Here is a 27,595-nt window from a genome sequence, read left to right on the forward strand (position 1 = left end):
TCTATTCAGCTTTCCTTCTTTCTTCCCTTTCCGCTCTCTTCACCTTTTCTCCTTTTGCCGACAGACCCAAAATTTGCCGACAGCGACCAAATTATTGGGGGGGGTGTGACACCCCCCCCCCCCCACAACCCCCCGCTCGCTACGCCCCTGAGTCCTTGTGATAAGCTTCGTGAATTAAATGTTGAATTTTGCTATTATATTAGTAATTCCACAAGTTAGTGCAAACTTTCAATAATGTGCTTAAGTAATAGTATGTTTCTTTAACATAAGTTGGAGATATAAAATGACAATATTTTAATTGAACACTTAGAAAAAGAAGGGATTGAAACATGACACTGGAAACTGTTCAAGTGCACAGCTGTTGCAACGTAAACATGTCAGTTGTAATATGAAACGGCTGGCATTTTGAGCCTACGAGCGCGTTTTTCAAACACGTGATTTAAATATGGAGGTAAATATGTAAATTAAAGCGGCAATTTTCGTAGTGACTGATTTGTGTATAATCGGTATCAGCTCTTTCGCAACACAGAGAGATAACTGATCATCAGTCTTAATGCTACTCTTCGTTTAGCAGAATGGATTCTCGCAAAACAACAGTCCAAACATTGTTTCTCGATCCACGCCGTCAAAGTTCGTTCGAAAGAAGGTAGGGTAGGATAGGCCCCAACTTTCAAGTTAGGCCTTAACTTTGCTGACCTAATTGAATACTGGTGCAGCCTAGGCCTGTAATGACTATAGGCTAGCGTAGTCTACAGTAGTTTAGTTTAGTAGAAGAAATTAATCAGGAGGGACACTCAAGTCCCCATCAAGGACCGTGTAGGAGAGAAAAAACTGAATACAAAAAAATCGACCCAATAACAATGCTTAAAGTGCTTGTCCAAGACTTTCCATTCACACTACTTGCAAGTACAACTTTCTCAGGCAAACCGATCCACAATTCACAACTAGCCTAGTATTAATTATAATATAAGCCTAAGTATTATTAGAAAAAAAGGAAGCATCCTAAAATACATAATTAGCCTAATATTGTGTCTATGTTTGTCACTGAGTCAAAGGAGGTATTTTATTTAGGCTGGCCTATGTCATGAATAATGTTTGGGAAAATAAGACCGGCCTACTTGCTAGGCCTACTTGTTTCACATTAGGGCCTAGCCTTAGTCTGCCTATGCTCTACAGCCAAGTTTTCTAGTTACACATAATTAAATTATTCTGTACCTACAATATCATGGATCAACTCAGCTCAAATAAGTTGAAATAACCCTTGTCCCGAAAATGAAAGACATGGTTTTATACATTTTTATTTAATATGGCCAGGCAGATGGAGTTTAGTTAATCACTGATAACCCTACCTTAGGAAACATGATTAGTATTCAAACACTTAGATTATGATATGCATAATCTGCGCTTCATCTGTACAGCTGCAATAAGTTCACAGAGTCTTTTTCCAAAAAACTGTAGTTTCCTTAAAGCAGCATTTTGCGTCCTCGACTATGATATTTCTCAACCTCACTGACTTCACTATGCCATAACGACATACATAACTAGCTTATCTATTTATATTTTACTTCAAATGGTGGCATTAAAGTCGAAAAATTTGCAACTTTCAACTGTGTTGTTCTCCAAGATATTTTCCGTTGGGAACCCAATAAACCTCGCCCATAATATGAATATTTAAACACTACGAACGTCATTGACAGATACGTAATATAACACCACGCTTGATTTGTGTACAGTCTATATGGCAGTTGTACCAGGGAGTTGTACCAACGCAAAGTCTTGAATCTATTTTTAGCAACGGCTCATAACTAAACCTGCATCTCTGATTGGTTGAATTCAAACTAGTGGGTTTGGGAACTGAATGCGATTTAATTTTGTATATATGTGGAATACTCGCCAATTAACGTTTTTGGCAGGGAAAAACGTGGCTAATATCTTAATTTGCTGTTTTGTGATTTGATGTATGTAAAAAACTCGATGGACATGTCAAAAAAGTAGAAAACGGCGACCAAACGCAAAATGCTCATGAATAAACATACTATTCACTGATTGGTAGAATTCAAACTAGTGGATTTGGAGATATGAAAACTTTGTCAAGGACACTTTTACTCGTTATCGATATAAATCGTTAATTACTCGCTAATTAACGCTCTTGGCAGGATGAAACTTGGATGGTATCTTAGTTTGCTGTTTTATGATTGATACATGTAAAAAAATCGATGCACATGTTAAAAAGGTGGAAAAAAGCGACCCAACGCAAAATGCTGCTTTAAATTGTCATTACCATATATCAAGACAACAGCAGGAATTGTGCAAAACTCTTGGCAAACTTTGAATACTACAGGTTTGCCAAGCTCAAGAAGGTACAGTAGGGTATTATTCTCACACCCTTATTTTATCATTCATTAGATTCAGAATTCAATCTACTATAGCATAGCAAAGTGCTATGCAAATACCTGTATGGGCAAATTGTTATAGTAATTTCTTGCCATGATACATAGTGTTTGTAAATTACTGTACAGAACCATATCATCTCAATATTTATAAATGAGAAACAAGTCTGCTGAATGGAGTGAGAAGACTAAATGATCCCCTGATTAGTAATGTCTTCATATACAGTAATTTAAGGTTTGCACTATCTATATTATGATTGTATCATTTAACTCTATATATTTACTCATTGCAGGGTAGAATGCCCGGTGTGAATAGAGTGAGAAGACTCATTCATTCCCTGAGTAGTAATGTCTTCCTATACTTTAATGTTAACACTATCTGTGACTGAAGCATTTTTCTATATTTTTTACTCATTGCAGGGTAGTATGCCTGTTGTATTGTCTTCCTGCACTTATAATTTTTGCACTATCTATATTATGACTGTAGCATTTTTCTACATTTTTTACTCATTGCAGGGTAGTATGCCCGGTGTGTTTGAGTCCCCGTCTTCAGATGGTGACTGGAATATGTCAGCACCGATTTTGTACATCTTGTGTTTACACAGAAAGCGGAATAAGAAGAGTGGGACTCTCTCGGTGTCCGACATGTCAAATGGAAGATTCACTTCCATCAAGAAGGTGAGATCTTTATTCCTGGAACATGTACAGTACCGACAAATTTAGGATTTTCGATGGACTTATTAAATTTGATTGATTTATTTATTAAATATCAGCATTTACAAATACAAGGAGGAGGAGCTGCTATAATCATCAAACATGCTTTTAACAGTCTTAAAATAGAATATTGTGAGACTAAAGAGAGATAAAAAATACACTCTCAGATCTGTCAATAGCAGTGGAATTAATTTGTGATGATGTCAGATACAGGGTCAGCTAATAAATGATAAATTATGTTGCTTTCCCATCTCATCATTCCAGTCATATGATACTGGTGGGCTTATGCCAATTGATTAGTTATGAATTCAACCAAGTTCCGACAAATTGTACCGCAACTCCCCATACTACAATTATATATGATTTACTTTTGATGTGATTGAGAGACCTGTGCTTTTAGAATAGAATATTTAGATATGGATTATGTAATAGACATCTGTATTGTAAGTCAGTTCAGAGACTTGTATAATGATTTGGTGAAGGTGGCTTCCTACAGCACCCCCAATATCACACTTGGCATACTGTATTATGATGTTTTGTTCCTGTTGTTTACAGACCTATTCTAATATCACACTTGGCATACTGTATCATGATGTTTTGTTCCTGTTGTTTACAGACCTATTATAATATCACACTTGGCATACTGTTTCATGATGTTGTGTTTCCTGTTGTTTACAGACCTATTATAATATCACACTTGGCACACTGTATCATGATGTGTTGTTCCTGTTGTTTACAGACCTATTATATTATCACACTTGGCAAACTGTATCATGATGTTTTGTTCCTGTTGTTTACAGACCTATCATACCAGAAGATGCTATAGAGATGCAGAAAACTCTTGGAATTACTACATGTCCAAATGAAAACTGTAACGAAAATATGTGGGCATGGGAGGTTGTAGCACATTTAGAGTAAGTAAGATCATTTTAAGCAGCTGGAAGTTTATTTTATGTTTTTCTCAAATTATGCCTGTACAGGCTATGTCAGCTCTGGGAAGGCAATTTCCTCCTTGCAAATTGTGTACCTCATTTCTCATGTGAGGGACAATGTAACAAATGAGATCTCCCAAAATTACAAGAGCAGGTGTTTAGAAGAATTTTATATTTATGCTTTTACTGAATAAACAGTGTTTCTTGTGCGCTGTGAGAATCCAGTAATATATCAAGTAATAATAATAATAATTATAATAATAATAAGACTTATAATGCGCACACACCACTCAAAGAATGTTCATTGCACAATTGACAATGAGAAATGATGTTGCAGTAAAGATGTTGCAATGTCCTTCTTGTGATAATGTGTTTATAATGTACCCATACTTTGACCTAATATTGATCTTTCACCGCCATCAAGTTCTGTACTCTTTGTCCCTTAAATATAGTACTTAGCCAAATCCTTTCACAGCATGCAAACACACTGATGCTTAGGCCTGTGGTATCAAAGATGTACTGCATTTTGGCAACTTCAGATATATTAGGTTTTTGCTGCCTGGATTGCCTTACCTCATGTCCCTAGGCCAAGTGAAAATCTTGTTTGTGTTCATTCATTGTTTACTCTCTACTTTAGTTGGTTACCAGAACCATAGAGAATTTAGTTTGACGATTCAGAATTTTGTATTATTGACTCTCTGTGCAGGAATTGTCATCCTAGTCCATGTCTAGATGAAGAAAACATTTCCAAATCTAATCAGAAGAGAGGCAAGCTGTCTTCTAAAACCACACCCTCCACAGACGCTAGACCACCGGGGACCAATCGAGTCCGAGGATGTGAAGTTAGGGAATTGCTGGATGCTGCCACTCTTCGTCCGACTCACCAGCGGAGACAGCAACATAAGAAACGATTGGGCAGTTTGCCAATTGTCTTCAACATGAGATACCCGCTGCGTAACTGCAATCGATGAGAGGATAAGTTAAACAATGATGGAATGGTTGTAAACTGAGAACCTTAAAGGAATAATAAAGGCAGGAATCAAAGACAATTTATATTATTCAGTAACCTCAAAACTATCTAATATGCAATTTTTAAAGTGAACCACTTTCTGTTGGACTGAATACACTCGCTTTTAAAATTGGCTCCTAAGGCTTAACTTAAAAATTGAATTAGATAGTTTTGAGGTTACTAAACAATATAAATTGTCTTTGATCCCTGCCTTCGTTAATTCTCTAAAGAACTGATGAGAGCATAAGCTTTAACATGTCATCCATATCGCTGGCATACCATCAGGGTATGTCAAAGCACCAAAACAACCTGCTTATTAGTACCTCAGTTTGAATGGACATTCATTGTTAATTAGAAATGTACATTACAAGGGTTATTGCAGAGAGTATATAGCATAAATATTGTACAAAGATTAGGCTTATTTTTTACAGATTTGTAAATTTTCATGGTATTAGTAGACCCCTTAGAGAATGAACACAGATTTGGTGATTAACTAATACCACTTGGAAAATTTATTGTCAACATTTGGTAGGCAGTTGCCTTGTAGGATGTAGTATTGTGAAATTTTGGTTCTTTCAAATATTTGCAGCAACTTATGTTGGCAGAAGTCATATAACTGTTATATGATTACTCTACTTTCAGGGTGAAAAATATAGTTATCGAAAATGATGTCTTGACATTTACAATCACAGATTTAGGAAGTACTGCAATTTGTGAAGTATTTTCATAGCCGTTGGGGCATATAATCTCCAACATATTCAAACACATTGAATTCAGGATAATCTCGACAGTGTCAAGTTTTAGGATTGTTGCACTTCTCAGAGTATGATGACCTACTACAATTGCTTCACACTAAGAAATTATACCTATTCCTAAATTATTCCTAAAGAAGTACACCCTTAAAGTATTACATTATTAATAGCTTAATCTTGACTGCAGATCTTCTGCTCTGCTCTCTCTATTACTAATTATGTATTTCATTGATTGGCTAACTTAGCAAACAGAAGTACATCTCAATAGGTTTCAAAACTTGCTAATTTTGTCCCAGTCTTTCCCTAGCATCAAATCTTAATAATCTGAAATAGAAGAAATTCAATAAAGCCGAGAGAAGTTTTGATTTTAAGTATCTACAATTTAATGACAGATTATAAATTATATAGAGGAGCATATTGACAAAGACTGGAAAGAAGAACTCTATTATTCCACAGAACAAAGAGAAGTTTTTTTGTCTTCTCAGAACACACATCAGGGAGCTGCATGGTACCAGCCACTCATAGTCATATGGAATATTGCTTTCATGATTAATTCATTAGGAAGAAATATAAACTGAGAGGGAACTATCAATTAAGATTTCTCACACAGTAATCTTAATCGTCTTAACTTGGTCTGTAAGTTTTGCCTCCAAACAGTAGTTCACCTACTTGCATCCCATGATATGTGCCAAGGTCAAAACATATATAGACTTCAAAAAAAAAATGAAAATGTTATTGAATGGACAACAACAAAAATTTACAAAATAAAATTTTGAATTTAATTTAGAATTTCAAATTAAATTTTGACTTTGACATTAAAATTTTCATGACGTTTTGTTCCTTTTTTTTTTGAGGGTGGGTATAGGGAATGTGAAGGGAAAGGTTGGTCTATAAAGGTTTCTGTTTCACTGTGCATTGTGTATTATATGTCGTATGTTTTCTTATTATTATACAGTTTGTATCATTGTAAATATATTGTAAACAACAAAATGACACCTTGTATATTTCCATTTATTTTATTCTTTGTTTTAGATAGAGCTTCATTATACTTTCTAAACACGACCAAACCGTTCCCAAACTCTGCAACGGCACCATTGTGTAGTAAATAATCACAGAATTATGATGAACTATTTTACCCAATCTTTTTGCCCATTCAAAGGGAATGAAAAGTTCAGACAAAACATCTCATTTCACGCTTTTTATTATCTAAAACATTACTTGGTTGCATGTCAGGCAGGTTTCATCCCTTCTCAGTTCATACCTGTACATTAGGTTGTATGCCTGGCTACTTTATTTTTTATGAAATAACTTTGCCATGCAGCATTAAATAATGACTGTCTCAGAAATTATATCTTGTATTTCAAGAGATCATTTTACTAAAATGGTACAAGAATTTTGTTTGCACAATCTCTGTGAATGAGCAATCATTTTGGCCAAATGGTACATTGTCATCTACAAAACAGATTGTTTAGATCATCGTGCTTTCAGAGAAGCTTCCCCCATCCCTCCCCCTTCTTAAATTCCACACAAAATGAGTAGTTTAATGGCACAACTTTTCATGTACACATATTTAAGACCTAATATATATATCTGTACCTAAGAACGTGTCATATCACTTCTACATTTCCTGTCTTGAGGACCCCAGACCATGCTACACTTCAATAACCACGTAGCATTGTGCATGGGAAAGATACACAACTTTCCAGATTGGTGATATTTTGTGAATGCATCTGATTACAACAGAGTGAATGACATGATCATAGCAATTCAGCTGAAAATATTTTTGTTTTTATTAGACATTTTGCACAGAGCAAAACAATATTTCTATAAACAAATTGCATCTCCTCAGTATGTGGCATGCACATACCAAATATGACCAGCATGTGGCATGCACATACCAAATATGACCAGCATGTGGCATGCACATGCCAAATATGACCAGCATGTGGCATGCACATGCCAAATATGACCAGCATGTGGCATGCACAAACCAAATATGACCAGCATGTGGCATGCACATACCAAATATGACCAGCATGTGGCATGCACATACCAAAATGACCAGCATGTGGCATGCACATACCAAATATGACCAGCATGTGGCATGCACAAACCAAATATGACCAGCATGTGGCATGCACATACCAAATATGACCAGCATGTGGCATGCACATACCAAATATGACCAGCATGTGGCATGCACATACCAAATATGACCAGCATGTGGCATGCACATACCAAATATGACCAGTATCTGGCATGCACATACCAAATATGACCAGCATGTGGCATGCACATACCAAATATGACCAGCATGTGGCATGCACATACCAAAATGACCAGCATGTGGCATGCACATACCAAATATGACCAGCATGTGGCATGCACATGCCAAATATGACCAGCATGTGGCATGCACATACCAAATATGACCAGCATGTGGCATGCACATGCCAAATATGACCAGCATGTGGCATGCACATGCCAAATATGACCAGCATGTGGCATGCACATACCAAATATGACCAGCATGTGGCATGCACATGCCAAATATGACCAGCATGTGGCATGCACATACCAAATATGACCAGCATGTGGCATGCACATGCCAAATATGACCAGCATGTGGCATGCACAAACCAAATATGACCAGCATGTGGCATGCACATACCAAATATGACCAGCATGTGGCATGCACATGCCAAATATGACGAGCATGTGGCATGCACATACCAAATATGACCAGCATGTGGCATGCACATACCAAATATGACCAGTATCTGGCATGCACATACCAAATATGACCAGCATGTGGCATGCACATACCAAATATGACCAGCATGTGGCATGCACATACCAATATGACCAGCATGTGGCATGCACATGCCAAATATGACCAGCATGTGGCATGCACATGCCAAATATGACCAGCATGTGGCATGCACATACCAAATATGACCAGTATGTGGCATGCACATACCAAATATGACCAGCATGTGGCATGCACATACCAAATATGACCAGCATGTGGCATGCACATGCCAAATATGACCAGCATGTGGCATGCACATGCCAAATATGACCAGTATGTGGCATGCACATACCAAATATGACCAGTATATGGCATGCACATACCAAATATGACCAGTATGTGGCATGCACATACCAAATATGACCAGCATGTGGCATGCACATACCAAAATGACCAGCATGTGGCATGCACATACCAAATATGACCAGCATGTGGCATGCACATGCCAAATATGACCAGCATGTGGCATGCACATACCAAATATGACCAGCATGTGGCATGCACATGCCAAATATGACCAGCATGTGGCATGCACATGCCAAATATGACCAGCATGTGGCATGCACATGCCAAATATGACCAGCATGTGGCATGCACATGCCAAATATGACCAGCATGTGGCATGCACATACCAAATATGACCAGCATGTGGCATGCACATGCCAAATATGACCAGCATGTGGCATGCACAAACCAAATATGACCAGCATGTGGCATGCACATACCAAATATGACCAGCATGTGGCATGCACATGCCAAATATGACGAGCATGTGGCATGCACATACCAAATATGACCAGCATGTGGCATGCACATACCAAATATGACCAGTATCTGGCATGCACATACCAAATATGACCAGCATGTGGCATGCACATACCAAATATGACCAGCATGTGGCATGCACATACCAATATGACCAGCATGTGGCATGCACATGCCAAATATGACCAGCATGTGGCATGCACATGCCAAATATGACCAGCATGTGGCATGCACATACCAAATATGACCAGTATGTGGCATGCACATACCAAATATGACCAGCATGTGGCATGCACATACCAAATATGACCAGCATGTGGCATGCACATGCCAAATATGACCAGCATGTGGCATGCACATACCAAATATGACCAGTATATGGCATGCACATACCAAATATGACCAGTATGTGGCATGCACATACCAAATATGACCATAAAGTGTTATGCACATACCAAATATAACCAGTATATGGCATGCACATACCAAATATGACCAGCATATGGCATGCACATACCAAATATGACCAGCATGTGGCATGCACATACCAAAATGACCAGCATGTGGCATGCACATACCAAATAACGTGGCATGCACATGCCAAATATGACCAGCATGTGGCATGCACATGCCAAATATGACCAGCATGTGGCATGCACATACCAAATATGACCAGCATGTGGCATGCACATACCAAATATGACCAGCATGTGGCATGCACATACCAAATATGACCAGCATGTGGCATGCACATACCAAATATGACCAGCATGTGGCATGCACATACCAAATATGACCAGTATATGGCATGCACATACCAAATATGACCATAAAGTGTCATGCACATACCAAATATAACCAGTGTGTGGCATGTACATACCACACATGACCAGTGTGTGGCATGCACATAACAAATATGACCAGTGTGTGGCATGCACATACCAAATATGAACACTATGTGGCATGCAAATACCAAATATGACCAGCATGTGGCATGCACATACCAAATATGACCAGCATGTGGCATGCACATACCAAATATGACCAGTATATGGCATGCACATACCAAATATGACCAGTATGTGGCATGCACATACCAAATATGACCATAAAAAGTCATGCACATACCAAATATAACCAGTGTGTGGCATGTACATACCACACATGACCAGTGTGTGGCATGCACATAACAAATATGACCAGTGTGTGGCATGCGCATACCAAATATGACCACTATGTGGCATGCACATACCAAATATAACCAGTGTGTGGCATGCACATACCACACATGACCAGTGTATGGCATGCACATACCAAATATGACCAGTGTGTGGCATGCACATACCAAATATGACCAGTATGTGGCATGCACATACCAAATATGACCAGTGTGTGGCATGCACATACCAAATATGACCAGTGTATGGCATGCACATACCAAATATGACCAGTGTGTGGCATGCACATACCAGATATGACCAGTGTGGCATGCACATACCAAATATGATCAGTTTGTGGCATGCACATACCAGATATGACCAATGTGTGGCATGCACATACCAAATATGACCAGTGTGTGGCATGCACATACCAAATATGACCACTGATCTCAACTATTCATTTAAACCAAGAAAGTAAGCTTATTGTACTTCGCATGGGGCATTTCGCTTATCAAGTATGAGATTAGTCTCATAGTCTGGTTACCATTCTTGAGATATCATGTTTACAAGGATTGTGCATTTTGACCCCTACTGACACTTCTACTTAAACACATGGCATCCACTTATCAGCTACAGTATGAAGCATGTCCTTCTTGAGATGTTTACAATAAGCTTTGTTACCTAATATACACCACAGCATAGGCACTCCATAAAGATGGTTTAGACACTGAAGTCACCATTTGAATAAACAGCCCAAGGCCTCTGGAAGGGACGGGGGTGGGGTTGTCAAGGAGATAAGCGCAGAGGGAGGTGTCATTGCATGTTACTTTACAGAGCTGAGCCAGTAGTTCCAGAATATTGACGTCAGTTTTCCTCAGTTGTGCTTATCCTGCAGTAGTTCATCAATGCATTACAAATATGTAAACAACAACAAATAAAGGAAAAACCATATTTACTGATATATATTTATATATATTTCTTGATTCATTGACGTAATTAAATCTCTTGTCAGTACTTTTTTTTTTACTCTAGACTACCTAAACATGATGTCCATTCTCAAATGAACAACAACAAGGTTGATAACTTGCAGCAATTTGGAGTCAACTTGGGAAGAACACATGAAGCAAAAAACAAACATGAAAAAGCATTGAGATCCAACATTTGGTAACAAAATTCTGTCTTTTTACATCACATTTTTGAGCTTATCCAAAGGATGTTCATACAGGAAGTGAAAACATAAGGGTAAACACATAAACACTACATTCACATAGACTAAGCATTTAGCTGAGGTTGTTAAGGAATTTGAGAATCCATGGAAGTTGTTGGCATTGTTAGTAAGATATCAATTATACAGTTGTATTTTAAGTCATCCATTACCTTGTTATATGTGTTTACTTTCAATGTTAAACCTGCTCATCATTTACTCAGTACAAAGCCAATTATATTAACTTGTGTTTAAATGAGTCATAACTCGCGTTCTTTATCTTTCAAGAGTGAAGGGACTCCATCAACTCAGTCAACTCTTCCACACAGAGATAATACAGTGATTGTAAGTTAGTTGACTCACTGGTAGTGACTCAGCTTGACCTTAAAAAGAAGTGACTTATTACAACTCTGGTTTCAACCACTTAATTGTGGCAAGTTAAATGATTGATGTGATGATATCAGGTATTTCTGAAGCTCATGGATTCAAAATGAAACCAACACACTCACAAACTAATTCTACATTTTCTGGCAAGTTACAATTAAAGGCAGGAATCACATGAGGAGGCTGAAGCCCTTTAATGGCAGAAAAAAAAACATCCCAACTCCACAGCTTACACAAAGAGTCCTGCATTTTGCCTATATTGGATAAAGGCCTAGTTTGCTATTAGGTAATTAAAAATTAACTGACAATTTATCAAAGTAAACTTTGGTCCACAAGACCTACTAGACTACATGCAAAGAAATTAAAAACAGAAAACTTGAAAAGAGTACAAAGGGTTTAATAAGAAGTTGAAATGTCACATCAAATATGGATCATGATTAAATCAAAGGGAGTAGTAACAGAGACTGGAAGATACATTGGAGTAGGAGTTCAGAACTACTGCTCAATGATTACCTTTAACCAGGAACACAACAAAGTAATAAGGAAGAAGTAAATTAACGACCACAAAAAAGATTTTAGCAGAGACAATATAAAGAGAGTCATAAAAGTAAACTGTTTTCTGTCTTCTATAGATGTTGGTAGAGAATCCTAAATGGTATGACTGTTACCAATGCTGCTATAGATGTTGGTAGAGAATCCTAAATTGTATGGCTGGATAGCATGTATTTTACTAAAGTTTTGTTTGGTAAAATTAAGATGCAGGTTTTGTTTATATCCAAGCCAGACAGATAAGACAAAGGTCAGTTTAGTACCACATAGCAAATAAAGTTTGACATACATACATACACGCAAACATACATACATACAACAGCCATTAAAGTGAATACCTTAAACATCTTTGGCTATACCTGTCATAGAGTACTGTGGTAGTAGTTATAACACACATGATAGTACTTCATAGATACCACATGCAAAATATATCTTTATTTTAAGCTAACTTAAGACTTGTCAGACATAAAATTTATCACTGAATATTCATCTAAGATAAAATCTGTTATTTTTACTTCTTTGTAACGCATTCTCTTTCACCATGCTTTAAATAATTTGATTTAGAAACACACACGAATCACTTCATTTGATACACTAAGATACTTAAAAAATGATTTAAAACAATTTTCTAAAGTTGAGTCATAAATTTGCCTGACTTGCATCATAACTTCTTCTGGCAAGTTTGTTTGTTCAACAACAAAAAAACAAAAAAACTGGTAAGATCTCAATCAATATAAAATTCTAAAACATATCTAAGTTTTCAAAGAGCTATATTCATTTTGGAATGTGTGGTTACACATAAGCTCATCTGCTTAATTAAGTTGTCTCTACTAGAAGTAAATTAATTATTCATTGTACAGTGCTACCACATAGTTTACATAAACATAATTATATTTCTAACAAAAACCAAAATTAAGAAAATGCATCATTTCCCGAGAAGCCATCAAGCGTTTTGTGTTCTATCAGTAATAAAAGGACGCAACAAATTGCCTTGCAAACAGACTGGGGGTTTGTATCAAACTTGAATGTAACTTTCGCAAGCTACAACCAATGTGAATTGTGTGAAGAAGTATAGAACAGAAAGTTTAATAACTTAAAACAGAGTTTCAAACCACTGAATGTGAGCAAAATAACTGAGCCAAGAATCACTAGCATTTATACTAGTATAATAACAGTATTAGTGATGGAAGCCTTAGCAACCAAAGTATTAATAAAACAGACAAATATGTTAGAAGATCAACAAATAAGGGATTGATTAATCACAAGGACAAACAATGGGGCTTCTACTACAGAATCTGTACAGATGTGATGAACAGCCACAACATTATTGATTTAATCACAAGGGTACAATGAAAACATGTCACGACTGCAGATTAATATTGAAACCAGTTGTAAATTAAATAATTCAAATGTTCACAGCAAGCAAGTGTTTGAGGTTAGAAGGTTGGTCCATCTCCAGGGAATGATGAATCAGCAAAAGACAAGACCACTTCAGTAAATCCAGAAAGAAAGACCACACTCATAGAATGGTTTGTCGTCACCAACCATAAGTGAGAAAGGAGTTAACCATCAAAACAAAGGCAGACAATAACATTAAGTCTATACAACCAAACAAAACCATAAGTGTGAAGGGAGTTAACCATCAAAACATAGGCAGACAATAACATTAAGTCTATACAATGAATGGTTCATCACCAGACAAAACCATAAGTGTGAAAGGAGTTAACCATCAAAACAAAGGCAGACATTAACATTAAGTCTATACAATGAATGGTTCATCACCAGACAAAACCATAAGTGAGAAAGGAGTTAACCATCAAAACAATGGCAGACAATAACATTAAGTCTATACATCCTACACTATTTACCTACTAATCCAAGAATTCTTATTGTTGCTTCACAAAAATAAACTTAATCTCTTTTGCATACAAATTTCTTACTTTTTTTTTATCATAGCACCCTATATCTGCCTTCTCTAAAGACAGCAAATAACATCTTATTCTTCACATCATTAGAATTTTATAATTTTCTCTCCTTATGTATTAACTTTTTTATTTCTGCTGGTCATACATTGAATCAAGCATCATTTTAACAGCTTCGAGTTGCTGATAAGCAAACTGCCTCATCATACCAAATGCTCCATCCAATAATTCATATCTTGTCCAAGCTTTTAACCAATAATTGATATCAAATTCACCCATACATCTCTTTTTTTGTCCTTTTTAATGTCAATTTAATTACACAACTTTAGACTTTAAACTAAAGTTTGCAGTACAGCAAAACTGTGTGTCTCATTTGAGGACACATTTAAAAACCAGCAAAAAGAGGTAATTGGTATAAGAAGACCCAGGACAACCCAAGATTAAATTCTAGAATAGAGGGATTTCTGTCATATCTCAACATAAATCCAGAAATGATGCACTACAAACCAATTGGTTTTCATCCTTGGAACACCATTATCAAATCGCCACAACAATGTCAAACCTATGTATTTCAACCATGGCTTATTCTTCCTCTTATTGTCTCAAAGACAAATACCCAATCACATTTTCAATTGCTGCTTGAAATCTAAATTTACACTATTTTCCAATTGGAAATGTGTCAGCTGGAGACAAATGCCTCCCCCTCCCTTCATCCCCCCTTCATGGCTCTAGTTTATCTTCTTCAACTGAAAGATTTATTTCTATACCTTTGATTCTTCCTAATGTGCAAAATGGAGCTTGAAAAAAGTAATCAGTGTTAACATGCTAGCAAAATGACAAGTTGACCTTTCTTCTTTCTAACCTGACCATTTTACATAAACCAATATAACCTAACTGGCTGATTAATATTCACTATAACCACAATACAATTTCTGTATATCTCTAGTTATTTACTCCTAATCACCACAAAATTCTTTGTTTCTAAGCTTTTTGCTACAAATCCCAGCAGGTGTTCAGATATGGCTGTAACTTCTATGTCTGTGAAGTATTACTTTGTTAGCTCAAAGAAGTTAAACATCTTGTCTGGACCATTACAATCTGCTCACTCCTTAGTCCACAAAAAAAATTCTCTTTTGAGGCTGTTTTGCGACTCACATCCACAATATAGCCATGATAGTATAATACATTTATGCATTATGCAATATGATACTGAAAGGTAGCAGCTAGGCATGGTTTACTATCTGTGGATGTGATAACTAAATGTGTGTGGTAACTGTGATAACAATATCAATATGGGTAATGGTTGATGGTAACTCTATACAATGCAACTTTCAAATGTCCTTATAAATAGCAACTCCAATTATATGAACATGTCTTTTCATACAAAGATTTCAATCATTATGAACATAAGAAGGGTGATCACAATATGTTTGTTTTATATTTCATCAATTTCTAATTGTAGATCTTTTGTTTCTAGTTTTCTTAGAGTCCAAGCTTCTGTATCATGAGACTGCTTATTGCAGCAACTTGAAAGTCCTACTGATCAAATACTGACACAATGTTGTAACTTAACAGGAATCTAGTCTTGAAAAAGAAGAAGCAAAAGAGAGAGTTTAAAAAAAAGATAGGAACATATTTCCACTTTTGTGTAACCTCAATTCAACAACCAAAATAAATGAATGTGAGAGTGTAAAAATAAACCTGTATATTTCACAGTGCATTGAAATGTTAATTGGAAAAAACCAGTACTTTTAGCCAAACCAGACTTCCAAAATGTTATTCCAAAATGATGACAGTCCCCCAAAACTAAATTATCTAGTAGTCTATCACTGAAGAATGCAATCTTCAATCTTTCCACCAAATACCCAAACTTTGCAACAACATTCTCAACTTGTTTTATTTAAACCCTTTTTTTTTTGCATCAATTTCTTCCAAAATCGTCAAGGAATATTCCTTGAAAATTAAGCCACCTTTTTCACATTTGCCTCAGTCATATGCTAAGGAAAAGAAGCATTTAACAGATCATTCTTCCTTCCTCTCCATGTAAATTTTGGTTTATACTCCTCTATGTGCTGAACATCACGCTGCGGGCAGCTGGTCTTTGATAGACTGTGGTACCCGTGATACGTAGAACTCATGGTTCCTGGCAGCAGCTATTACTCCACCCATGTTGCGGTGTTTAACCTCCTTATGGTACTCATACAGGTTCCCATGGACGTCTGTCAGTTTACCTGAGTAAAAAAATCAAAGCACAAACTCATGAAAAGAGGTATGCTCTCAGTCATGCCTCATAAAAAAGGAATGGTTTCATTCGTGGTAAATTAAAAGAGGTATGATAACAGTATCCTCATAACCAGAGGCAACTACTGTTATGACTCATGAAAAGAGGTATGCTCAGTCATGCCTCATTAAAAGAGGAATGGTTTCATCCGTGGTTTATTAAAAGAGGTACGATAACAGTATCCTCATGACTAGAGGTAGCTACTGTTATGACTCATGAAAAGAGGTATGCTCACAGTCATGCCTCATAAAAAGATTAATGGTACCGTCCATGGTTTATTAGAAGAGGTATGATTACAGTATCCTCATAACTAGAGGTAGCTACTGTTATGACTCATGAAAAGAGGTATGCTCACAGTCATGCCTCATAAAAAGATTAATGGTACCGTCCATGGTTTATTAGAAGAGGTATGATAACACTATCCTCATAACTAGAAGTAGCTACTGTTATGACTCATGAAAAGAGGTATGCCCTCAGTCATGCCTCATTAAAAGAGGAATGATTTCATCTGTGGTTTATTAGAAGAGGTACGATAACAGTATCCTCATAACTAGAGGTAGCTACTGTTATGACTCATGAAAAGAGGTATGCTCACAGTCATGCCTCATAGAAAGATTAATGGTACCGTCCATGGTTTGTTAGAAGAGGTATGATAACACTATCCTCATAACTAGAGGTAGCTACTGTTATGACTCATGAAAAGAGGTATGCCCTCAGTCATGCCTCATAAAAAGAGGAATGGTTTTATCCGTGGTTTATTAGAAGAGGTATGATAACAGTATCCTCATAACTAGAGGTAGCTACTGTTATGACTCATGAAAAGAGGTATGCCCTCAGTCATGCCTCATAAAAAGAGGAATGGTTTTATCCGTGGTTTATTAGAAGAGGTATGATAACACTATCCTCATAACTAGAGGTAGCTACTGTTATGACTCATGAAAAGAGGTATGCTCAGTCATGCCTCATTAAAAGAGGAATGGTTTCATCCGTGGTTTATTAGAAGAGGTACGATAACAGTATCCTCATAACTAGAGGTAGCTACTGTTATGACTCATGAAAAGGGGTATACTCACAGTCATGCCTCATAAAAAGAGGAATGGTTTCATCCATGGTTAATAAGCAGAGCTATGATAACAGTATCCTCATAACTAGAGGTAGCTACTGTTATGACTCATGAAAAGAGGAATGTACCGTCCATGGTTTATTAGAAGAGGTATGATAACAATATCCTCATTACTAGCGGTAGGTACAGTTACGACTCATGAAAAGAGGTATGCCATGAGTACTGGATTGTGAATTGTAATTATACACATAGTCTAATGCTCACAGTATATATGTATCATTCAAATCATGTCTTAGTCTGTGCGAAGGGGGAGGGGGTGAAAGTAGGCTCTACTGAATGCTCATATCAAATATTAAGCCAATTGAAATAATTGTAAATAGATGAATATGACAACAATTTGAATATCAACAATTTAAAAACAAATTGCTAGATCTCTTTATGTCAGAGGTAAACTTCCATCAAGTATTCATGACAAATCACTCTGAAGCACTTCAAAAACTTGTGAGATTATGTTTACTTGGACAACTGACAACCTTTACTTATGTACTATAGTAGCTATGAAGCATTGTCTTACCTCCCATGGAATTGAGTAGGGCCTGTGGAGCACATGTGTCCCACTTCTTACAGCCAGGGCTAGCGAATATGTAGGCACTGGCACGACCTTCTAATAAAAGTAAAACCTACAAGGAATAGAAAGATGACAAGCTGTAAAACTAGCTGCTGGACACACAGAGAAGATTTCAATGTCAAACAAAGTTTGCTTCCTAAGCTTTTTGTTGTCTTCCTAAGCTGGCATGGAGTACATCATTCGATTCCACTTTGTGTCATGATTCACAGGTTTCTATGTCATACATTCTGTGGTAGAGGCAAGGAGGGTGGGGAGGGTGGGGGAAGGTTTGGGGCAGGGGGGGATTATTGATTGAACAAGGCATCTCAGTGTCCTATGCATTGCCCTGCATTGCCCTATGCATTGTCCTATGCATATCCCTTCTTTGCTGTAATTATAATCTATGTTGATATTACGATTAAGACAGAAGCCACATGCTTAAAAAAGTAATATATGAAGAATAAGAGGTGTGTGATCAACAATTACATATAATAATAGCACAAAATGATTGATTTAATTAATAATCACATTAATATAGCAGCAGTGATTAATTTAATTAACAATCAGATGAATCATAGCAAACTGTTTAATTTTTCAATTAGAATAATTTAGAAATCAACAGCACAGTGAATCAAATTAGAGGTAATCGTATGCAATAAGTGAGACTAATTGAATTATTTGTTTATCACATAGGACTCATTCAATTGTAACTCTTGTAGATATCAACAAAATACCACTGTACTGGTCAAACTGCAAGAAACTCTTCTTACCATATATGTCCAGCTCTGTCTACTCTTGTATACAAACTAAGGTAAATCTGTAAGGTACCCCTGTTCTTATCTAGTGTGCAGCCACCCTTACCCTGGTGTCCCTGTTATGTGCTACTGTATTAAGGTTACCCTGCAAGGTACCCCTCTCTTTATCTGGTGTGCAGCCACCCTTACCCTGGTATCCCTGTTATGTGCTACTGTATTAAGGTTACCCTACAAGGTACCCCTCTTCTTATCTGGTGTGCAGCCACCCTTATCCTGGTATCCTTTATATGTGCTACTGTATTAAAGAAGAACGATAGTGACAGAAAAAAAATCTCTCATTTTCATATATAATGTAGTTTATATGTTACCAAGCAACATATTTTTTTAATTTTCCAAATAGCACACCGGAAAGTCATAAAAAAAGGGAATTTAAACATCGTTTTTCGCCTCCGTAATTTAGGAATTTTCAAACACTGCAACGACCTTGAACAGCCCTCAGGTCAGTGAATGACGTCACTGTGATGATCTTTTCTGTGGTGAACTGTTCAGTACGGAGCTGTGCGTGCATTTCGTGTCAGCATAACTGTTATTTTCCGGCGTAATGTTCAAGACATAAATAGATAATGAATATCATAGTGTTTCTTGATTTCTTCACCACGTGTTTACAAGTTTTTTTTACGAAATTTGAGGTGATTTCGCAATGATTTCCCAATATCTGAAGAGGTAACTCGCAAGCTGACCCAAAGTAACGTAGATCTCAAGATCACGTTTTTGGCGGGTTTTATACAGAGTGATGTATGAATGTGCTCACTTACCAGTCAAACTGGCACAATAACAATAGTGATGATAGTCTCAAACGTAGATTAGTATAACATCCGAAAGAAAATCCAAAGTTCTAAACAAAGTAGATTCGCTTGTATGCACTGGGCCTACTGTAAAACATAAACGTTCCTTGTTCCGTGCGTCATTAAATCCAACAGAAAGGTTTCATTGAGCTTGAAATACAACCGCATTTGAACTCAATCGAGTTGTTAGTCTAGATCGAACAATTTTCTCACTACATGCAATGCCTATTGCGTTTATTCACATGCATGCCTCGTGGTTTGGGCTTCAGGAGGAATCGTATTCTAGCCCAACTTCACGTAGGTCCGCAAACGGTACGTTCACACTGTGCAAACATAAGTGACAGTGTGCGCTACCGTAAGTAATACTTACACGATGTTTTGTTTCGCTCAAGCATACACACATTTCCTATTCGTATTACAGTTAAAGTGGTTTGGAGGGTATGAACACATCTCTGCCCCAAAAAACTCTGCCTTAGCGACGTCCATGCCCCAATTGAAATTTGCACGTGGATTCTCTCCTCACATAGTCATTAGGTTGTTCACGTCTGACATGTCTTCCAGTTCCAACACTTACTGTTGCATTTATCTGGATATATATAAATAATGCGGCATAAAATCATCAATCTTTCAAACTTTTATTACTTTAGTGACCTTGCCACACGCAAATTTCAATTGGGCCCGAGAATCATCTTCTGTGAAGTGGGCAGAACAAACTTTCACATTCTTGCCATGAGAAACTCCTGGTGCGATGAAATCTTTCCTGGTTCTCCTCACAAATCGTATCCAGAGTTTCCGATATCTCTCACTACTTTTTCCGCTTGGAAAATTGAAAAAAAAACTTATTGTAGAGTCCACATTCGTTCTGTTGCATCCCCCTAAAATGCAATTTCTTGGATTTTGCTAGTGGTTTACGTTGTTTGTAGAGTCCAATATAGAGTAGGTTGCAACTAAACTTACACACTAAGTGCACACTGCTGAAGTACACTCACGTTGTTATCATCATAATGACGTCACATGTCACTGTAGATCACGTGATCATCATATCGCTGTTCGCGAAAAGCCCAATTTTTGTTTAAAAAATCAACGAGTTTAGGAATTTTTTTTAAGCCTTTCCCAACATCGGATTGACTTTTTTTTTCACATGTGTAAAATGGAAACCAACTAGAATACTCTTGAATAAAATCGTATTTTTTCGACAATGGTGAAAAATCACTATCGTTCATCTTTAAGGTTACCCTGCAAGGTACCCCTGTTCTTATCTGGTGTGCAGCCACCCTTACCCTGATATACCTGGTATGTGCTACTGTCTTAAGGTTACCCTGCAAGGTCCCCCGGTTCTTATCTGGTGTGCAGCCACCCTTACCCTGGTATCTCTGATATGTGCTACTGTCTTAAGGATACCCTGCAAGGTACCCCTCTCCTGCTCTGGTGTTCAGCCACCCTTACCTTGGTATCCCTGTTTTGTGCTACTGTCTTAAGGTTACCCTACAATGTACCCTCTTCGTACCTTATGTCCAGCCCCACCTACTCTGAGCACCTCATCCGGCTGCATGGCATCTATTGTCTCCTGGACTGCCTCTGTTCCATGAGACCGTGTGGTAGTGATTACTCTCTTGCCACCAAGCGAGTCCTTATTTTCACAGCCGAAACACCCAACACCGACGATACCCCACATGGTTCTCCCCATTGGTGCCCCAGGACCAGCCTGGTAGTTGTAATATGGTTGGTGTATCACACCACCAACTGCTTTACCATTTACAGCTACACCAATTAAAACTGTCACATGATCCAGGAAGCCTGCCACATAAACAAATATGGAGTCACATTGTAATGATCTGTTTCAGATTGATTCCACTGAAACAAACTTGAGATTGGAACATGGTCTCCATGACAACATATATGTCCGTCTTGCAAGGACTAAGCAACAAGACTATATGACGTAGAAGTGACCACAAATCAAAACAAAAACAACAACAACAATCTAAGAAACCTTTACTGAGGCCCATGATACTCATCTTGTCCTCAATTATGTACATTGCAACTGCTAAGTGTAACTGCATCGGCTATTTTTAGAACAGTTGTATATTTAGCAGAAGTTGACAATAAGAAAACAATCATCGTAAAAAAAAAAAGAGTTTGTGTAATGGGCAGTTACTACTACACTGGAAGCATAATAGGGCAGTTACTACACTATTATCATTATTGGGCAGTTACTACACTGTTATCATTATTGGGCAGTTACTACACTGGTATTATCATAGCAAGCAAACCGCTACTTGAGGTTGAAACAGCAATGTTTAGCAAGAGGTTGTGTAATGGGCAGTTACTACTACACTGGAATCATAATAGGGCATTTACTACACTGGTATTATTATAGCTAATGCAAAAGGCTCCTTGAGGCTGAAACACAGCAATGTTAAAATCATTATAGTAAAAGGTTGTGTAATGGGCAGTTACTACTACACTGGAATCATAATAGGGCATTTACTACACTGGTATTATTATAGCTAATGCAAAAGGCTCCTCGAGGCTGAAACACAGCAATGTTAAAAACATTTTAGCAAGAGGTTGTGTAATGGGCAGTTACTACTACACTGGAATCATAATAGGGCATTTACTACACTGGTATTATTATAGCTAATGCAAAAGGCTCCTTGAGGCTGAAACACAGCAATGTTAAAATCATTATAGTAAGAGGTGGTGTATTGGGCAGTTACTACTACACTGGAATCATAATAGGGCATTTACTACACTGGTATTATTATAGCTAATGCAAAAGGCTCCTTGAGGCTGAAACACAGCAATGTTAAAATCATTATAGTAAGAGGTTGTGTATTGGGCAGTTACTACACTGGTATCATTATAGGGCAGTTACTACACTGGTATTATAATATTGCAAAAGGCTCCTTGAGGCTGAAACACAGCAATGTTAAAATCATTATAGTAAGAGGTTGTGTAATGGGCAGTTACTACTACACTGGAATCATAATAGGGCATTTACTACACTGGTATTATTATAGCTAATGCAAAAGGCTCCTTGAGGCTGAAACACAGCAATGTTAAAAACATTTTAGCAAGAGGTTGTGTAATGGGCAGTTACTACTACACTGGAATCATAATAGGGCATTTACTACACTGGTATTATTATAGCTAATGCAAAAGGCTCCTTGAGGCTGAAACACAGCAATGTTAAAATCATTATAGTAAGAGGTGGTGTATTGGGCAGTTACTACTACACTGGAATCATAATAGGGCATTTACTACACTGGTATTATTATAGCTAATGCAAAAGGCTCCTTGAGGCTGAAACACAGCAATGTTAAAATCATTATAGTAAGAGGTTGTGTATTGGGCAGTTACTACACTGGTATCATTATAGGGCAGTTACTACACTGGTATTATAATATTGCAAAAGGCTCCTTGAGGCTGAAACACAGCAATGTTAAAATCATTATAGTAAAAGGTGGTGTATTGGGCAGTTACTACACTGGTATTATTATAGGGCAGTTCCTAAAATGGTATTATTATAGCTAATGCAAAAGGCTCCTTGAGGCTGAAACACAGCAGTGTTAAAATCATTATAGTAAGAGGTTGTGTATTGGGCAGTTACTACACTGGTATTATTATAGGGCAGTTCCTACACTGGTATTATTATAGCTAATGCAAAAGGCTCCTTGAGGCTGAAACACAGCAGTGTTAAAATCATTATAGTAAGAGGTGGTGTATTGGGCAGTTACTACACTGGTATTATTATAGGGCAGTTCCTACACTGGTATTATTATAGCTAATGCAAAAGGCTCCTTGAGGCTAAAACACAGCAATGTTAAAATCATTATAGTAAGAGGCTGTGTATTGGGCAGTTACTACACTGGTATCAATATAGGGCAGTTACTACACTGGTATCATTCTAGCAAGCAAAAGGCTACTTGAGGCTGAAACGCAGCAATGTTCATATCATTTTAGCAAAGTTTTAACAATCTGAAGCTTACATATAATTATACAGCAAGTAAAAGGAAACGTGTGGGTCCAACTCTAGTATTTACGGCCTGCTTGTTCTCTTGATGAGGAACATGTTTGATATATCAAATTATTGAGCAATGCACTCACCCCAACAAAATGAATTCATTTGGAAATTTTATACCTAACAGAATAAGCTATGAAATTGGTAATTGTACCAATATGCTTTGTTCCACCAGCTCTATATATATATATTTGTTTCAAATCTCAGATTTTGCATATGTCTAATCACAAATTCACAAAGTATTAGAAATTTACACTACCTGAGTAACCTGACACAATATTGATCTAAATAAATCACCAACCGAGTATCCCAAACACACATACGTTATTGAAAACCATCCATAAAATTGCAAATGCAGCAAAACATCTTTTATATTTGATATTAAAAACGAGATAGAAAAATTATTATTAATCCAGAGAAAGGGAATTGTAGCCAAAGGATAAACAGGAAACTGAGGAGGCACCTGTAAAGACATTTTCATTTTAGAATGAACTGCTTGAATACAAGTCCTCTGTGGCAGTCAAAATTGTTAGACATTGCAAACAAACATAATGCAAGGGTTTATTACTGCAAGAAAATCTAATAAAGAATCCACTTCTTGGATTGCTTCATAAGATTGTGCATAATTCTAACCAAGGTTGAATATTTGCAGCAATTTGCATGGCATAATTCTGGAAAGTTTTACAGCTCAGAAACAAACGTTTTTTCAACATTTTTTAACATAAGGTTACAATTCAGTGGAAATTAATCAAGAAGGTTTTGACAAACATTACAGGAATAATTGGACAAACTTAAAGACTGGTGGACAGCTGTCAGTAAACACAACACTGGAACAACCTAATGAGATTACAAGTGATGTAAGTGGAGTGTTGTGAGCCACCCATGCTAGTGGACATTTAAACAGTCTAATTGCTAGATGTATGTAATTTTAATTTACCTTGAGTGTACTCTGTGGTGCCATCAACAGGGTCCACCCATATACAAACCTGAAAGAAATAAATCAAGAAAATATGATATATTTTATAAATATTAGTGTCACTCAACCAAGTTAGTAATCAAACAGCAGCACCAAGGATGCAACATGACTGAGGTCAAAAACAACAACAACAACAGCATACAGTACATCTTCTTCATCTCTAGCCTGGACAAGATAGGCAGTTTAAGGGTTTAACAATGTTCCATTGAATTCTGTTTAGTTTCTTGTGTATCTCTTACTGACATCTACCATTCCCTACTGTACCTTCTATTCACCAATCCCTCTGCCTCACCATGTTACTACCACTGTTCCCTTCCCTCTATTGTCACCAAATTCCATTCCATCCCAGTCCCCTCCCATAACCTCTACCCACCACATGGCAGGTTAATACCATGCCTTCAATAATGCCATGTTAAGCAATCAAACAAAACAATTAACTTTAAACTTATGAAACTTAAGGAGTGGAATAAAGAAGGTCTACAGTTTTCCAGAATGTCAGCCATCAATGAGAGTGGCATTTCCTTAGAAAACATCTTGAAGTGAATCTATGGATAGACCATTCAATTGATAAATCGATCTAGTGATGGATATTAATTATTCAAATTAGATCTTGAAATCTACATCAATTGTTCTAATCAATGAGTGGTGATAGTACTAGCATTTCAGATGTTTATAGGAATCTATCAATAAATCAATATCTGGTTCTGTAAGTTACCTCTCCTGGTTTTACATCCTTGAGGTCATCAGGGCATTTGACCTTAAGAACCTCCTCTGAATCTTTCATCTCAATCAGACTGTCATCCTGAGACAAATCCTGAGTAAAGAGAGAAAGATATATATGAGTTATAAATAGTATACTACAAACGTTATAACTGTACAACACTAATGTAAGCAATATGTACCATAAGAGGTCAGACCTATACAGGAAAATAGACTTTGTAACATGCGTAATAATGTAACTTTGTACAAATACGTAATTAATGGAAATCAAAATATGAAAACAGCTACAGCATCAGCTGGTAAACTGAACTCTTTTGTGTTAACTTAACAGTATATAAATGGGAAAATCCTCCAGTTCTGTGCAATGTCACTTTAATACCTCTTTCATACAGTAGTAGAAGAAGTACTTTATCCAAGTTCCACGGCCATCTTCCACTCAAAGACCTACATGGAGATTTATCCAATTGTCTCTTCTTGATATCATTTGTTTAAAAGGAAGACACCACACACACACACACACACATGTATGCCATTATCATCTCATACAGTAGGATGATGATTGTCATCAAAACAAGGTAGATTAAGTACTCAATGGCAGTCTAAAAGTAACTTGTCTATGAATGCAGCTGTGGGTTAAATTTTCAGCTGGTATGTAAAATACAGAATTAACATTAACATCTTGACTGATTTTTTAAAGAAAATTGCTGTTTGTCCCTAGGACAGCATCAATGATAGCCTCGATTCCCATTCCCCCCCTCCCCCCCCCCCAACAAAGAACAAGTAAAAAGAAAATGTCCTTCTCAGGAAAAAAATCAGTCCTTTTACAGAGCAACACGTTAATGTTTGACGACGACTTCCTTATCTAAAGGCATGTACTGTACTAAAAGTTAATCTTTCCTTTCCTAACATTGATATGAAAAGCCATTGTTTTAATTTAGCTTTTGTTATCAGATAGGCTCATCTCATTGACTTTACTGATATATGTTTGTCTAGTGGTTTTCCCTCTGATTATAGTACAACAGCTAAACAGCTTATCATTCTGTTTTCATTTCATGTACTTTGGCATAAAATGGATATTCACAGCTAGACTTAACCAAAACAGTTAAAAAGTGTATACAAACTGTATGAAGGTCAGGATTGCTTTATCTCCAGATTTAAGTACTATCAGGCTACTTGTGTCTACATACCATGAATGACTGACAACCTTTACTGCACAACTTCAAATACTTGATCATATCATAGATCTACAGTTTACAACCGAGGTGGGCAACCTTTTTGACTGAATGGGCCAGATATAGTGAAAAATTGACTGGGGCACACCTACTGTAACCAACGACCTGCTGTTGATTTCAAACCTTTGATTCCGAGGACTTCTAAGCAATAGGTGTGTGTACTTAATCTGTATTCACAAAAATATAATGTCAATACAGTACAGTTCATAATTATTGGGGATAATAGGCCTACCTTACAGCATCATTAGTGCAGATAAATTCTAAGCAGCTAGCTCGTTTTTCTTGTGATGATGTAAATTAGTTTGATTTTCTTTCATTTTCTTAAGAAATCTCACAGGCCGAAAAAAAAATGGCCGCATGTGGCCCGCTGGCCGTAGGTTGCCCACCCCTGGTCTACAAGGTGTTGCATGCCACACTACTACTCTACTAACACTGGGCTAACATGGTTTATTCATATTCCTACATTTGTGTTGCTATGGACACCTCCTACAGTATCTATTAC

General features: G+C 37.0%; 2 protein-coding genes across 2 annotated transcripts in view; one reads left to right on the forward strand and one right to left on the reverse strand.

Annotated features, from left to right (window-relative positions):
* The first annotated feature begins 445 nt into the window (after positions 1–445).
* Positions 446–6,188, forward strand: LOC139972090 (uncharacterized). The gene is made up of 4 exons (XM_071979014.1): positions 446–646; positions 2,907–3,068; positions 3,905–4,018; positions 4,743–6,188. Exons 1-4 carry the CDS (start codon positions 576–578, stop codon positions 5,005–5,007), a joined length of 612 nt encoding a protein of 203 aa, XP_071835115.1. The 5' UTR covers positions 446–575; the 3' UTR covers positions 5,008–6,188.
* Positions 6,189–11,546: 5,358 nt separating this feature from the next.
* LOC139972089 (3'(2'),5'-bisphosphate nucleotidase 1-like) overlaps positions 11,547–27,595 on the reverse strand; it is a 41,768-nt gene continuing 25,719 nt past the window's right edge. The window contains exons 3-7 of the mRNA XM_071979013.1: positions 25,857–25,955; positions 25,103–25,151; positions 21,652–21,941; positions 18,512–18,617; positions 11,547–16,824 (exon numbers count right to left, since the gene is read on the reverse strand). Coding sequence (XP_071835114.1) covers positions 16,673–16,824; positions 18,512–18,617; positions 21,652–21,941; positions 25,103–25,151; positions 25,857–25,955 — 696 coding nt within the window. The 3' untranslated portion in view covers positions 11,547–16,672. The remainder of the gene's footprint in view (positions 16,825–18,511; positions 18,618–21,651; positions 21,942–25,102; positions 25,152–25,856; positions 25,956–27,595) is intronic.

Source organism: Apostichopus japonicus, chromosome 8 (assembly GCF_037975245.1).
Source record: "Apostichopus japonicus isolate 1M-3 chromosome 8, ASM3797524v1, whole genome shotgun sequence".
Classification (NCBI taxonomy): Eukaryota; Metazoa; Echinodermata; class Holothuroidea; order Aspidochirotida; family Stichopodidae; genus Apostichopus; species Apostichopus japonicus.